General features: G+C 56.9%; 1 protein-coding gene across 1 annotated transcript; it reads right to left on the bottom strand.

Moving 5' to 3' along the window:
- Positions 1-5205: 5205 nt before the first annotated feature.
- Positions 5206-7382, bottom strand: LOC142004461 (ribonuclease-like). Its single transcript, XM_074982106.1, has 2 exons — positions 6969-7382; positions 5206-5346 (listed from the first exon to the last, which is right to left on the bottom strand). Exons 1-2 carry the CDS (start codon positions 7380-7382, stop codon positions 5206-5208), a joined length of 555 nt encoding a protein of 184 aa, XP_074838207.1.
- Between the last annotated feature and the right edge of the window lie 6995 nt (positions 7383-14377).

Genomic DNA, 14377 nt, shown 5'->3' with positions numbered 1-14377 from the left:
ATAAGGAAAAAGTATTTCCCCAGCAGGGTGGGGAAGCACAGAAATGTGTCACCTAGAGAGTTGATGGAACCTCTATATCAAGAAGTTTTTAAGTTGCCGCTTCACAAAGTCCTGGCTGGGATGATTTAGTTGGGGGTGATCCTGCTTTAGGCAGGGGGCTGAGCTAAATGACTTCCTGGGTTCTCTTCCAGCCCTGGCATTCTACGATTTACTCACCACTAAGAATAATGTCTGGGGAGATTCTTGTCATTGAAAGCTCAGTGGTAATTTCAGTGCTCTTCAGGTCACCCAGACAGTCCCTTTAGAAACAGGAGACCATGCAATAAATTAACAAAGCCCCATTGTGTAACAAAAGGGCTCAGATAAATTCAGCTATGAGAGACCACCTCTAAATTAGTGGTCTTCACCTGTGAAGCATGTGCCGAGGTCGTATTCAGGAGTGGATATTCTCATGAGAAGAGATCAGATGGAGCCCACCCAGCCGACTGTGCTCAAATTCATAAACAGCACACAGCTTACGAAACAACAGCTACACTCAGAGTAGGTGGATAATGAGGAGGAGGAGGAGGAGGAGGAGGAAGGCTGGGGAGCAGAGTCGACAAATGACGAGAGATGTGAGAAATGTGAGAGATGTGAGAAAAAGAATCAGGCGTGGTGGGGGCGGGAGGAGGAGGTGTGGGGCTCATCTGTCACTCTGCTGGGCACTGTGGAATGAGGGGACCAGAACTTCACCTTGTGCCAATGACCCCCAGGCCCTGAAACGCAGCGCTTGGACCCACCCCAGATAGCTACATTACCTAAATTCTGAATTCAAGACAGACAGACAGACAGACACTCAGGTTCTCCACAGACATAAGGAAAATTCAGATGAAGGAACCAGTGAGGTGATTTGGCTCCCGTTGCAGAGTGGGGCACAACACTGAGGGTTGCAGTGGGAGGATGGCTGGGGGCTGAAGGCTCCTTTTCCCTACCTTGTTCAGGATGGGCAGTTCCATCTCCCAGCTGCTGCTGGTGCTGGACGTGCTGAAGGAAACAGGTGTGTTTATTACATTCACTGGCTTCTGGGACCAAGTCCCTCAGGCCAAATTTCTTGCCGTATTCCCCAGAGGAAAACAACACTGCCTCAGGCTGCAACAAACAAAAGTCACTGAGAGAATCGGTTTGTAGGAAGTTGTATCATCGTCACCCTCATCTTCACCTGTATTTTCTAAATTAAAATCATTCTGAGATTCGCTCTCCTGGTAAATTATTTGACCTGTTTTGCCTACAAGGAGGACTGATTTGTCCCAGGAAGACACCCCAGAGTTGGGGCTCGGACAGCCCCCAAGGCTCATGGCTGCAGGTTCCTGATGCTCAGACTCTTGTCTCAGAGCCATGATGAGAGCCCAGGAGCTCTGACTCCCACTCCCACCTGCTCTAACCATTACACCCCACTCCTCTGCCAGAGATGAGAACAGAACCCAGGAGTCCTCACTGCCCAGACCCACTGCCCAGACCACAGGGCTGGATTCCCACTGACTCCAGGGGCAGCCACGGCCACCCCTGCTAGGGCCCTGGCCTTGGACGGGGTAGAGCAATGAAGGCCCACGTCCCCCCTCCCACCACACACTGGAGAGGGAGGGAACCGGTGGCTTTTAGTCCCACTGTGCGCCCCTGAGTCTGGGGAGAGTGACTGAGGCAGAGATTGTCCAAGTGACCTAGGTGGTTTGGGCACCTGTTATTAACAGGAAATGGAAGCGGGTTCTCAAATCCCCTGGGCAGCTCTGAGCTGGCACCTGAGATGTGTGCGGAGCTGCTGCCGCTCTCGGGGCCGGGCGGGGATCTGGGCTCAGATTCTCCTGACTCCTGCGGCTCCATCCCGTGAGCTGGGCGGAAGGACTCAGACGGGGCAGCGAGTGGTCCGGTGGCACCTGAGAGACTGACAGCAACGAACTCAGTGGGCAGAACCCGTTTCCCAGCTGAGACGAGCCCCACGGGGGTTTTGCTCCAAAAGGTGCTCACGTGTGGGTGCACAGGGTGGATTTCCTCGGGGTGGGGGCAGCGCTCATGGTCCAACCGTCCCCCCCGGAACTCACGCCACAAACCGCCCCCACCCAGAGCTCATGCCCCAAACTGCCCCCCTCCCCCCACCGGAACTCACGCCCCAAACCTCTGTGTGTGTGTGTTTGTGTGTATGTCTATGTGTGTGTAAGTGTGTGCACATCTGTTTGTGTGTGTCTGTCTGTATGTATGTGTGTCTGTGTAAGTGTGTGTGTGTGTGTGTGTCAGGAGTGTGGCAGCAGGAAGGCAATGCTGCTGAAGGCTGGGAGGAATGTGTCTCCCGGAGATCATTTGCATGAGAATGCAAAGGGTGCATGTGTGAGACCTTTCAGGCAAAGCCTGATGGGTAGCAAGTCAGCCATGAGGTTTTGTCTATTGTAAACACATTGTAGTAAAATCCCAATTGAAGCTGACACTCAGTGTGGGAGTTGTGGGATCTCACCGATGCCGTGGGTTGTTGTGGGGGACAGGGCAGTTGCCACAGGTGCATAAGACATTGATTACACAGGGCTCCCTGGTTTAAAGCATTGCAAAGAAGCAGATATACTTGTTGACTCAATGTGGAAAGGTCTTTTCTTTGTGTTGGGCCTGGGGTGCAGAGTTCTCAGCCTGGTTTGAATAGTTCTCATTTGGGTGTAAAAAGAGGAGCTGGATACTATTGTTTTGTTATCCGCCTTGTGGGGTGGTAGATCTTGGCTACGTCTACACGTGAAGCCTACATCGAAGTAGCCTGTTTCGATGTGGCGACATCGAAATAGGCTATTTCGATGAATAACATCTACACGTCCTCCAGGGCTGGCAACGTCGATGTTCAACATCGACGTTGCGCAGCACCACATCGAAATAGGCGCAGCGAGGGAACGTCTACACGCCACAGTAGCACACATCGAAATAAGGGTGCCAGGCACAGCTGCAGACAGGGTCACAGGGCGGACTCAACAGCCAGCCGCTCCCTTAAAGGGCCCCTCCCAGACACACTTGCACTAAACAGCACAAGATGCACAGAGCCAACAACTGGTTGCAGACCCTGTGCCTGCAGCATGGATCCCCAGCTGCCGCAGCAGCAGCCAGAAGCCCTGGGCTAAGGGCTGCTGCACACGGTGACCATAGAGCCCCGCAGGGGCTGGAGAGAGAGCGTCTCTCAACCCCCCAGCTGATGGCTGCCATGGAGGACCCGGCAATTTCGACGTTGCGGGACGCGGATCGTCTACACTGTCCCTACTTTGACGTTGAACGTCGAAGTTGGGCGCTATTCCTATCTCCTCATGAGGTTAGCGACTTCGACGTCTCGCCGCCTAACGTCGAAGTTAACTTCGAAATAGCGCCCGACGCGTGTAGACGTGACGGGCGCTATTTCGAAGTTGGTGCTGCTACTTCGAAGTAGCGTGCACGTGTAGACGCAGCTCTTAAGAACCAAAGTCACAGCAGCAGCTGAGGTCACAGGGTTTTGCTTCAGGCCCAACCCACAGCAGAGGGTGCCCTTGGCAGGTGGCTGGTAGGGGGAGCAGTGGCTGGCGTGACCGGCAGGAGGCCAGAAGGAGGAGCAGTCAGTGGGATGCTGCAGACAAGCAGACAGCTGGTACCGCCCTGGTGATGTGTCTGTGGGCTCTGGGTCTGGGACTGCACCGGGGGAGGTGCCCCCTGTAACTGTGTGTGGGGTAACGGCACAGAGCCCCAGCAAGAGATGTGGGACTATAAGGTGTGGGGCTGGTATCCTGTCAGAGGGGCGCATCTCTCCTTTGCTTAGGTGTACGGCATCTGTCACTGTAAACTTGGGTTAGGTTGTCCTTGTTAAATGAGCTGTTTCCATCACAGACTCTGTGCTTTTGGGGGAAGAACTGCCTTAGAGGTGCCCAGGAAGTGGGGTGAGATTGTCCCAAGCCACTGGGTGTGGGCTGGGGCCGGTTGGTTGTGTCCTTGACAGGAAACCCCTGGGAGCTGAACCCGGCCCTTCTGGCAGGCACCTGGCATCAATCGAAGGGTTACACATTGCCAAAGCCAATCCCACCTAGTGCCGCCTGGGCCAGCCAGTGGTGTCCTACCTGGGACACACAGGCAAAGGGCCAGCGACTGACAAGATACAGGCCCTCCGGGACTATCCCAGGCCCACCAGTAAGTGCCAGGAGCAACAGTTCCTGGGACTGGTGGGGTGTTATCACAGGTTTATCTCCAACGTTTCCACCTGGGCCGTCCCAGGGACTGAGTGACCAGAAACCAGCAGCCCGAGAGGTGGGGGGGCTGGGGAATGTGAGATGGCGTTTAGGACTCTGAGACCAATGGATCCACGAGCCGTCCTGGCCCAGCCTGACTCGACCAGACCGTTCGTGCTGCAGCTGGAGGCCTCAGAGGTGGATTTGGGCTGGACTGCCCCAGGAGTGGACAAGCCTTGACCGGAGCCATGAGCTGTTGCCTTGGAAAAGGCCCTTGCCCCCGGCCCTGCTGGCCATGCTCCAGCGGCTGCCCCAGGGTAAGGATGGGGGAGGCGAGGCAGTGGGGCTGCTCTGCAGGGGGGAAGGAGCCCTGCGAGAACCTGGAAGCAGCAGCTGCCGTCCGAGGAGGAGCGGCCAGAGTGGGAGCAGCAGCTGGGTCTGGGACAGGGCAGAAATAGCCCAGTCCAGCCCGGGGCAGGGAAGTGGGAGGTAACCTGGAGCTCAGCGCATGGCGGTGTGATCCCCGCCGAGCCGGTGGCTGCGGAGACGTTCCCACCGCCCACTGGGCTGGAGATTGGTGGAAAGGGAGGGCCTGGCTCCCCTACCCGGCCCACGACCCTGAGGAAGGGCAAACGCTGACCAGACCGTTGAGTCCTGAGGACAGGATGAAAGTCCTTAGAAGAGGCACAGAGCCAGAGGCCCCCCACACGGATCTGGACTCTCCAGACAATGTTACCCGGCTGGTGTCTCCAGGGTCCGGGCAGGCAGGAGGCCGCGGAACACCAAGACATACCCGCAGCTGGGTCTCGGTTGCTCCTTTTCATTCATTAATTCTCACTTTCCTTTTCCCGCCAACATGCGACTGTGTATTACAAACGGGGGTGGGGGGCAGATTCGTATTCCCGCCTCGGGCACCAGACGAGCCGGTCCCGGCCCGGCGCTCAGGGGCGTGGGGGAAGGTGTGGAGAGGTTTGCAGGCAGGTTAGGTCGGGCCTCGCGTCCCCATCCTCCGATGTCAGTGCACACGGCTTCCTGACACCTGGCTCCCGGGCGCGTCAGCGACGTGGACTGCACCGAGCTGGGCCAGGCCTGCAACCAGCACGACCAGCAGCAGCAGGAGCGTAGGGGAGGGAGCGCTCGGAGCCATGCTTGTGATCTGCAGTGGGGAGAAGGGGCAGCTCAGGGAGACAGCCAAGGGAGGGGACCTGCCTCCTGCACGGACCCTTCGTCTTCGCCCCACCCCGTGTGTCATGGAACATGGCTGCAGGCCTCAGAGAGCAGCAGGGCCACCTCCACGCCTGTCACACGGCCCAGGTCCAACCCTGTGTTACAAGCTTGGACCCCGCAAACCTAAGCACCAGCCAGCCCCACCAGCGCTGCCACCCCCCATCCAGCCGTGGGGACCGGCAAACCCAGTCACCAGCGCAGCCTTGGCCCCAGCCCTGAGAGAACGTGAAAAGCGACAGAGAAGCAGTAGGTGCAGAGCCACTCAGCAGCCCAGGGACGGGGCGCAGAGGGAAGGGGCGGCTGTGCTGTGTATTGGGCACTGGGGGCAGAGGGCGGGGGAGGGGAAGGGGCGGCTGTGCTGTACAATGGGCACTGGGGGGCAGAGGGCGGGGGAGGGGAAGGGGTGGCTGTGCTGTATATTGGGCACTGGGGGCAGAGGGCGGGGGAGGGGAAGGGGCGGCTGTGCTGTATATTGGGCACTGGGGGCAGAGGGCGGGGGTGGGGAAGGGGCGGCTGTGCTGTATATTGGGCACTGGGGGCAGAGGGCGGGGGAGGGAAGGGGCGGCTGTGCTGTATATTGGGCACTGGGGGCAGAGGGCGGGGGAGGGGAAGGGGCGGCTGTGCTGTATATTGGGCACTGGGGGCAGAGGGCGGGGGTGGGGAAGGGGCGGCTGTGCTGTATATTGGGCACTGGGGGCAGAGGGCGGGGGAGGGGAAGGGGCGGCTGTGCTGTATATTGGGCACTGGGGGCAGAGGGCGGGGGAGGGGAAGGGGCGGCTGTGCTGTATATTGGGCAGTGGGGGCAGAGGGCGGGGGAGGGGAAGGGGCGGCTGTGCTGTATATTGGGCACTGGGGGCAGAGGGCGGGGGAGGGAAGGGGCGGCTGTGCTGTATATTGGGCGCTGGGGGCAGAGGGCGGGGGTGGGGAAGGGGCGGCTGTGCTGTATATTGGGCACTGGGGGCAGGGGTGGGGAAGGGGCATCTGTGCTGTATATTGGGCACTGGGGGCAGGGATCAGGGGGAGGGAAGGGGAAGGGGCGTCTGTGCTGTATATTGGGCACTGGGGGCAGAGGGCGGGGGAGGGTAAGGGCGGCTGTGCTGTATATTGGGCACTGGGGGCAGAGGGCGGGGGAGGGGAAGGGGCGGCTGTGCTGTATATTGGGCACTGGGGGCAGAGGGCGGAGGAGGGGAAGGGGCGGCTGTGCTGTATATTGGGCACTGGGGGGCAGAGGGCGGAGGAGGGGAGGGGCGGCTGTGCTGTATATTGGGCACTGGGGGCAGGGGGCAGGGAGCAGGGGGAAGGTCTTGGTGTAGGACATAATGTTGCCGTTGTGCTCTCCTAGTATTATGCCGGTCCGGCCACTGGTGCCGCCAGGTAAGTGGCCCTCGGAACGGGACGCTGTGCTAGGGGCCAGTCTGCCTGTCCGGAGGAGCGCAGGAGTGGCGGGTGCTTTCCGGAGGGTGCGTGTGCTGGGCTGGGGAGCGCCAGCTGCCAGACCTGCCGTGGAATTGTGGGGAGTAAAACGGAGACGCTCTTCCTCATGGCTCTTACCTTGTCTGTTGTCTGCACATCAGTAACCTGCTTGTTCACACAGGTTGCACGGCTAAAGTTGTCGTTCATTTTAATCTGGTAAGTACAGGCCTCGGGTTTCGAGCCAGACTCCAGCTTGCAAGTGGTGCTGGGGAGAGGCTTCTTGCTGATGTAGATGTTGTTACCCTGGGGATTTCCACCGGAATCACAAAGACTCTGCACCTCACTCTCAGCGGCATGGATGAAGGTGTGTACAGATTTACACTCAGGTGTGGTCAGGCCTCGCAACTGCATCATGTAATTGCAGTACTGATTGCTTCCTGAGACCTCGGTCCTGGGGTAGTCAACAAACTGGGCTGCACCAAGCTGGGCCAGGCCTGTAACCAGCACGACCAGCAGCAGCAGGAGCGTAGGGGAGGGACCCCATGGAGCCATGCTTGTGATCTGCAGTGGGGAGAAGGGTAAGCTCATGGAGACAGCCAAGGGAGGGGATCTGCCAACTGCATGGACCCTTCTGGGCCCCTTTGCCTTCCCTGCCAGCTCACTGTGCCCATCGCCCTCTGCCCCGTTTATGAGACCGCTGTGGCCAGGGGTGCTATAGTCCTGGGCAGTGTGCAGATTGGAGTGAGGTAAAGAATCCGCATTCGGGTCATCCCAGCACAGAACCAGAAATCCCTCCACTTCCATCATGCAAGATGAGGAAGTAGAAAGATCACCAGGTTAGGTAAGGGAAGGGGCTGTGTTACACAATGGGCACTAGGACAGCAAACGACACAGCCTTTGGTATGCTGCTTTCTCTTATCCTCTCCTGAGCCAAGGACAGGACTTAGTTATCCCAGGAAAATGGGGTTTACTTGGAAGGCCATTGTTTTCCATCACTTGGAAAGGGGCTTCAGAGGAGACAGACCTATACTGCAGTGTGAGTACAGAGGTACAGCCAGAGGGGGAAGAAAATGGTCAGCTGGGAGCATGGCTCTCCGTGTTGCCAACCTGGAGCCCAGCTGACTGACCCTCAGCCCCAAACACCTGCCCACCAGCCCTCAGGTACTGTGCCGTCTTGGGGATCCTCCTTAGACCCTCCACTGAGACTCCTCCTCCATCCCTCCCCATCCCAAACCCAGACCCAGTCCATGACTGCAACCCCCTTTCCAGACCTTTCTCCTTCACCCTCTCCCACCCCCAGCCCACTCCTGAATCTTCCCTCCCACCCAAACCCAAGAGCCCACCCATCCTGCTTCTGCATCTGATGTGTTGAGATCCTACACGCCCACCTCCCTCCTGCCTCCTGTACATCACTCTCACTAGACCCCTTCACTGTCAGCCCACTCCTGCACCCAGCCCCCTGCCCAAATCCAACATCCCCTCCTGAGCCTGCTGCTTGGCAGTCCCCTTCTATCTACTGAAACGGTCACGCTTGGCCCTACCTCAGCGTCTAGGGGAACCCCACAAAATCTACTTGCCTTGGTCTCCACACGGTTTGAGGTGCAACTTGAATGTAGTGAGGTCACTGTCTTTTTTTGTCTGTTTCTCAGTTGCGGGCCACATCTGATGGGGATTGGTTTCTTCCTCACTTGGCGGCCAGATCAGTTTGGGTTTATTTATTTACTTATTTCATCTTCTCACTTGCATGTGACTCTTAATTTTTCTGACTCTGTGATCCCTCCACCCAGAAAAGGCTCCTCACCTCTGATATAGACCATCCCTGACAGCTGTGTGTCCAACCTGCTCTGATACATTTCCAGGGATGGAGGTTCCACTACCCCCCCGGGCAATTTATTCCAGTGTTTAACCACCCTGACAGGTGGGGAGTTTTTCCTAATGTCCAACCTCAACCTCCCTCGCTGCAGGTTAAGCCCATTGCTCCTTGTCCTGCCCTCAGAGGCCCAGGAGAACGATGCTTTTCCCTCCTCCTTAAAAAGCTCTTAAATACTTGAAAACTGCTGTCACGTCCCCCTCGGTCTTCTCCTTCCCAGCCTCACCCAGCCCAGTTCTTCCCCTCCCTTCACAGCTCATGTTCTCTGCACCTTTCCTCAGCCTTGGGCTCTTCTCCAGCCCCTCTGCAGCTTCTCCCCATCTTCCCTCGAGTGTGGGGCCAGCCCTGGGCACCAGCCCCACGGAGGCTGCTCAGCGCAGAGCGGGGGGAAGGAATTGCTGCTCCTGGCTGGCTCCCAACACCCGGCAGTGCCGCCCACAAGCAGGTTGGCGCTTCTGGCAACAGTCTCACCCTGTTGACTCCTCTGGAGCTTGTGCTCCGCTCTGAGCCCAGATCCCTTTCTGCAGGACCCCTCCCCAGAGAGCCACTTCCCCGGCTGGGTGTGACACGGATTGGGCCTTCCTCAGGGGAGCACTTTGCACTTGGCCTTATTCAGCTTCACCCCATCGACCTCAGGCCGTTTCTCCAGAGTGCCCAGATCAGTTCGAATCCTGCCCCCGTCCTCCAGCGCACTCGCCCCCCAGCCTGGGACCGTCTGCAAACGTAACTTGCCTCCTCTCTGCCCTCCCCGCAATGGCGGGTGAAGGGTGAAGGGAACTGGCCCCAAAACTTACTCCTGGGGAACCCCAGTTGTTCTGCCTGCCCAGCACGTCTGGGAACCCTTGATAACTACTCTCCCTGAATGATGGCTCAGAGCTGAAGGAAGGTGGTGAAATTTGATGTCCTGTATGACTGTGACAGAGAGTGGGGGGGTCCCTAAGCCCTGCCCCCCCCACCCCCGCAGGCAGACGTGACTCTCACTCAGCAGGAGAACAGGAGGGTTATTAGGTCGCAGGGACCCAGCATAGAACAGACTTGTCAGCACAGGACCGGCAGCCGCCAGTGCAATCCACCTTGGGGAGAGGGGCCCAGAGGGGGTCCACGAGCCAGGGCCCTGCCCCCTTCCTCCCTCTCCAGCCCAGCCAGACTGCCCCGCTCACCAGCCCGGTTCCAATTCCAACCAGCCAGGCCCCTCCTTCCGCCTCTGTCCTGTTTCCCGGGGACGAAATGGGTCACCTGGTTGCCTAGATCACAAAAAGCCTGAAGGGCCATTGTGTACATGTGAGAAGTCAGCACCCTGAAACTCCCCTCCCCGCTGTGCACTGATGCTGTGCCGAGGGAAACTGAGGCGTTCACCTCAGGTCACTGCAGAGCAGTCGGGCACACATGCAACCTAACCCGGGGACTAAAAGCCTCAGACACCTCACTTCAGCAAGTGACGCACAAGCACAGGTCAGATGACTGACTGGCCTGTTCTAGTTTAATGTGAAAATCTAGGTATCTGTGTGGCCGGAGGAAACTCATCTCAGGCACTTCAGGGTGTGAATAGCCCAGACCTATAGAGCTCCTTATGCAAATGCACACAGAAGGGACGCATCAAGGAAGAAAATGGTCTTGAGTTTCCTCATGAGTTGGACAATGGATCCCACCCAGAACTGGTCCCTGGAGAGACCCTCCCCCTCTCATTGTGCTCCCAGCTCTCTCGCAGCCCATCCCCACAGGCACAGCAGCTGCCAGCTGGGGGCCCTGAGCTGGGCTTTTGACAGGGGCCATCCAGAGGTGGGTGCCCAAGTCCCACCAGAGAGCCACTAACTGCCCTGGGCCCATCGGCACACCCCAGTCCAAGGCCTCCAGCAGTAGCAGCTCACAGGCTGGCCTCAGGGGGTTCTCAGAGTCCCACAGGAGTCCAGGCAGTGCTGGCTCTTCCTCCAGCTTTAGACTCTTGAATTCAGGTGAATATCAGCTGAATACTGGGGACCCCTCCTCACCTTGCCCCAGCTGGGCCATCAGCTCACCTTGTCCTTGTGCTGGGGCTTCTGTCCGAGAGATGGATGTGGATCCCTGCTGAGATGAAAGATGCTGAGCCTCCTCCTGCTCTGCCATCCATTATATGGGCTCTTGTTGGGCAGTTTGCCAATGAGATACACAACGCTGCATTCAGCAAGCAAAGACAGTCATGTGGTTTCCAAGAACTGGGAGCAGAAGGGAGATAACCTGGGAGGCGACCTTTGAAGTGGAGATGGAACAGGTGAGTTGGCCAAGACGAGGGCTTCAGACAACTCTGCTGGCATCCTAACGTCCCAGACAGGGCAGAAGCCTAGGGAGAAGGGAAGAACAAGAACTTGGAAGCCAGAGAGCAGAAGAGAGGGAATTAGGGGGAGGGGTGAATTGTTCCAAGACCAGAGCTGTAGGGCTGGGAAGCCCAGGCTTCAGGGTTTGGAGCAAGGTTGAGGGGCTGAGGTCACAGGCTGAGAAGTGCTATGAGCTCTCTGCCCCCATGTAGATGGGGCACTGTGAGTTTGAACTAAGGAGCACACAGAGAGATCTTGCTGGATTGGCTTTTTGCTCAGATTAGAGGGTGAGGAGCAGAGCCCCAAGACCCTCTAGACACGAGCTGTCCGTGACGCAGAGGAGACACCGGCCACTCCTGTGGCCCTCGAGCTGCTCTGTTTTTGCATTCACTGGGCCCCTTGGGCGCGAGACTTCCCCTCACCAGCCCGACTGGCTGTGCAGAGACAGGTCTCCTGGGGCTTGGCTGCTTTTCACTGGGTGCTGCGCTGTGCTGTGAACAAGCCCCAGCAGGAAACTGGTATTAGCCGAGATTTGCCAATGAACGGCCCAGTGTGGTGCATTGGGTTTGTTCTGGTCTTCCCTGAATTTCATAGAATCATAGAACCTCGGGCTGGAAGGGACCTCAGGAGATCCTTGAGTCCAGTCCCCTGCCCAAAGCAGGATCAACTCCAACTACGTCATCCCAGCCAGGACCTTGTCAAGCCAGGACTTAAAAACCTCCAGGGATGGAGAATCCACCACCTCTCTAGGTAACACATCCCAGTGCTTCACCTCCCTCCTAGAGAAGTAGTTTTTCCTAATACCCAACCTGCAGCCCACCCCGCTCCCCGTAACTTCAGACCATTGCTCCTTGTCCTGCCATCTGTCACCACTGAGAACAGTTTCTCACCCTCCTCTTTAGAGCTCCCCTACAGGAAGTTGAAGGCTGCTATTAAATCGCCTCTAAGCCTTCTCTTTTGTAAATTAAACAAGCCCAAATCCCTCAGCCTGTCCTCATAGGTCTTGTGCTCCAGACCCTTCATCATTTTTGTTGCCCTTCGCTGAACCTGCTCCAGCAAATCCACATCCTTTTTATTCTGGGGGGCCCAAAATTGGACAAAATATTCCAGATGTGGCCTCACCAGTGCAGAATAAAGAGGAAGAACTACTTTTCTAGATCTGCTCGAAATGCTCCTCCTCATGCACCCCAGTGTGCCATTAGCCTTCTCAGCTACAAGGACACACTGTTTAATCATATCCAGCCTTTCATCCACCGTAACCCCTAGGTCCCTTTCCATCGTACTGCTGCTGAGCCAGTCAGTCCCCAGCCTGTAACAATGTTTGGGATTCTTCCGCCCCAGGTGCAGGACTCCACACTTCTCCTTGTTGAACCTCATCAGATTTCTTTTGGCCCAGTCCTCCAATTTATCCAGGTCCCACTGGATATTCTTTCTACCCTCCAATGAATCTACCTCTCCCCCTAGTTTTGTGTCATCTGCAAACTTGCTGAGGGTGCAACCCAGTCCCTCATCCAGGTCATTAATAACGATGTTAAATAAAACCGGCCCCAGAACCGAGCCTTGCGGCGCTCCACTTGAAACAGACCAACATCCAGATATTGAGCCATTGACCACTACCCGTTGGGCCCGACCATCAAGCCAGCTTTCTATCCATCTTATAGTCCAAGGATCCAATCCGTATTTCCTTAACTTATGGACAAGAATGTTGTGGGAGACCGTATCAAAAGCCTTGCTGAAGTCAAGGTAGATCACATCCACTGACTTCCACATGTCCACAGCGCCTGTTACTTCGTCATAGAAGCCAATCAGATTGTTCCGGCAAGATTTGCCCCTAGTGAATCTATGTTGGCTACTTTTGATCACTTTTCTGTCTTCTAAGTGCTCCAAAATAGATTCCTTGGGACGCCCTCCATTATTTTCCGGGGATTGAGGTCAGGGTGACCGTTCTATACTTCCATGATTTGTCCTTCTTTCCTTTTTTAAAGCTGGGCACTATGTTTGCCTTTTTCTGGTCATACGGGATCTCTCCCGATCTCCAAGAGTCTTCAAGTATAATGGCCAAAGGTTCAGCAATGATCTCTGCCAATTCCCTCAGTACACTGGGGTGCATTAAATCCAGACCCATGGACTTGTTCACATCTAGTTTTTCTAAATAGCTCAGAACTTGTTCCTTCCCCACAGATGGCTGCCCTCCACCTTCCCATACTGCATCGTCTAGGACCATCATGTGGAAGTTGACTTTGTCTGTGTAGAGTGTGGAAAAAAAGCATTGAGTACTTCAGCTTTCCCTGCATCATCTGTCACTAGGTTACCTCCCTCATCCAGGAAGCGCCCCACACCTTCTCTGATGACCCGTTTATTGTTCACATGCCTGTAGAAACCCTTCTTGTTACTCTTCACATCCCTTGCCAGCTGCAGTTCCAACTGGGCTTTCGCTTTCCTGACTATTTTCATTTTCTGAGCTCAGCTTTTTGAATACCACCCAAAAAACTCCCAGAGAAGATGCATTTTTCTCGTTAGAGACATTCTCCAATTTGCAGGAAATGCAACCAGGGTGGCTGTGAAACTAAAAGCTTCACTGCACACTTGACATTTCAAAGGTACGCGCTGGTTTTCTTACCATTCTGCACCTTTCACTCAGGGTCACAGCAGGGCTCAGCATTCCCGTCACACTCCTCTCGGTGCCCAGCCCACGCTGGGGAAGCTCCAGGACCATGCAGAAGATTCAATGCCATGACGAAACTCAGTGATGTGCCCGTATGCTAAGAGTGGAGCCCGCATTGATAGAGCCCCAGGCCTGGCAGAAGTACCCGGGAGCCAGTCCCCTTGGGGCTGGGCAGTGTCATGTGCCCGGGGGGGCTGCTGGCTCCCAACACCTCCACCGGGGACGAGAGGACAAGCCGAGAGGGACGTGCCGGGGGGCAGCCAAGCCCCGGGGAGCTATCTTTGAACAGCCGTTAGGTCTGCTGAAGGGCAGGGTCACTCCTGAGGGGCCCAGATGCTTCCCTCACGCAGCCCAGCCCAGCCCCTCATCCCACTTCCGGCCTGTCACACAGCAGTGCTGGGCCCAGCACTCCTGGCTCTGGTGCCCACTGCCGAGGGGTTCAGCTCCCCAGGGGTCTGGCTCTCCGTGCTCGTAGCTGGGGCCTTGCCCCCCAGCACCACCTTCCTGGTCCTGGGGCTGCGGCTGGGGCTGGGGCTGGGGCTGGGGCTGGGGCTGGGGCTCAGGCCGGCCCTTCCCCGCCTCATTCTTGTTGGGGCTGAGCTTAGCCGAGTCCTGCTGCAGCCTGAACTCCCCGAGGGTACGGCCTGGCCCCACACGCTGTCTGCACACACAGACACAGACACACACACAGAGAAGTGCACTGCCTACACACAGACACGCA

The sequence above is a fragment of the Carettochelys insculpta genome, chromosome 32, assembly GCF_033958435.1.
Source record: "Carettochelys insculpta isolate YL-2023 chromosome 32, ASM3395843v1, whole genome shotgun sequence".
Lineage (NCBI taxonomy): Eukaryota > Metazoa > Chordata > Testudines > Carettochelyidae > Carettochelys > Carettochelys insculpta.
This window is presented reverse-complemented; position numbering and strand designations above follow the sequence as displayed.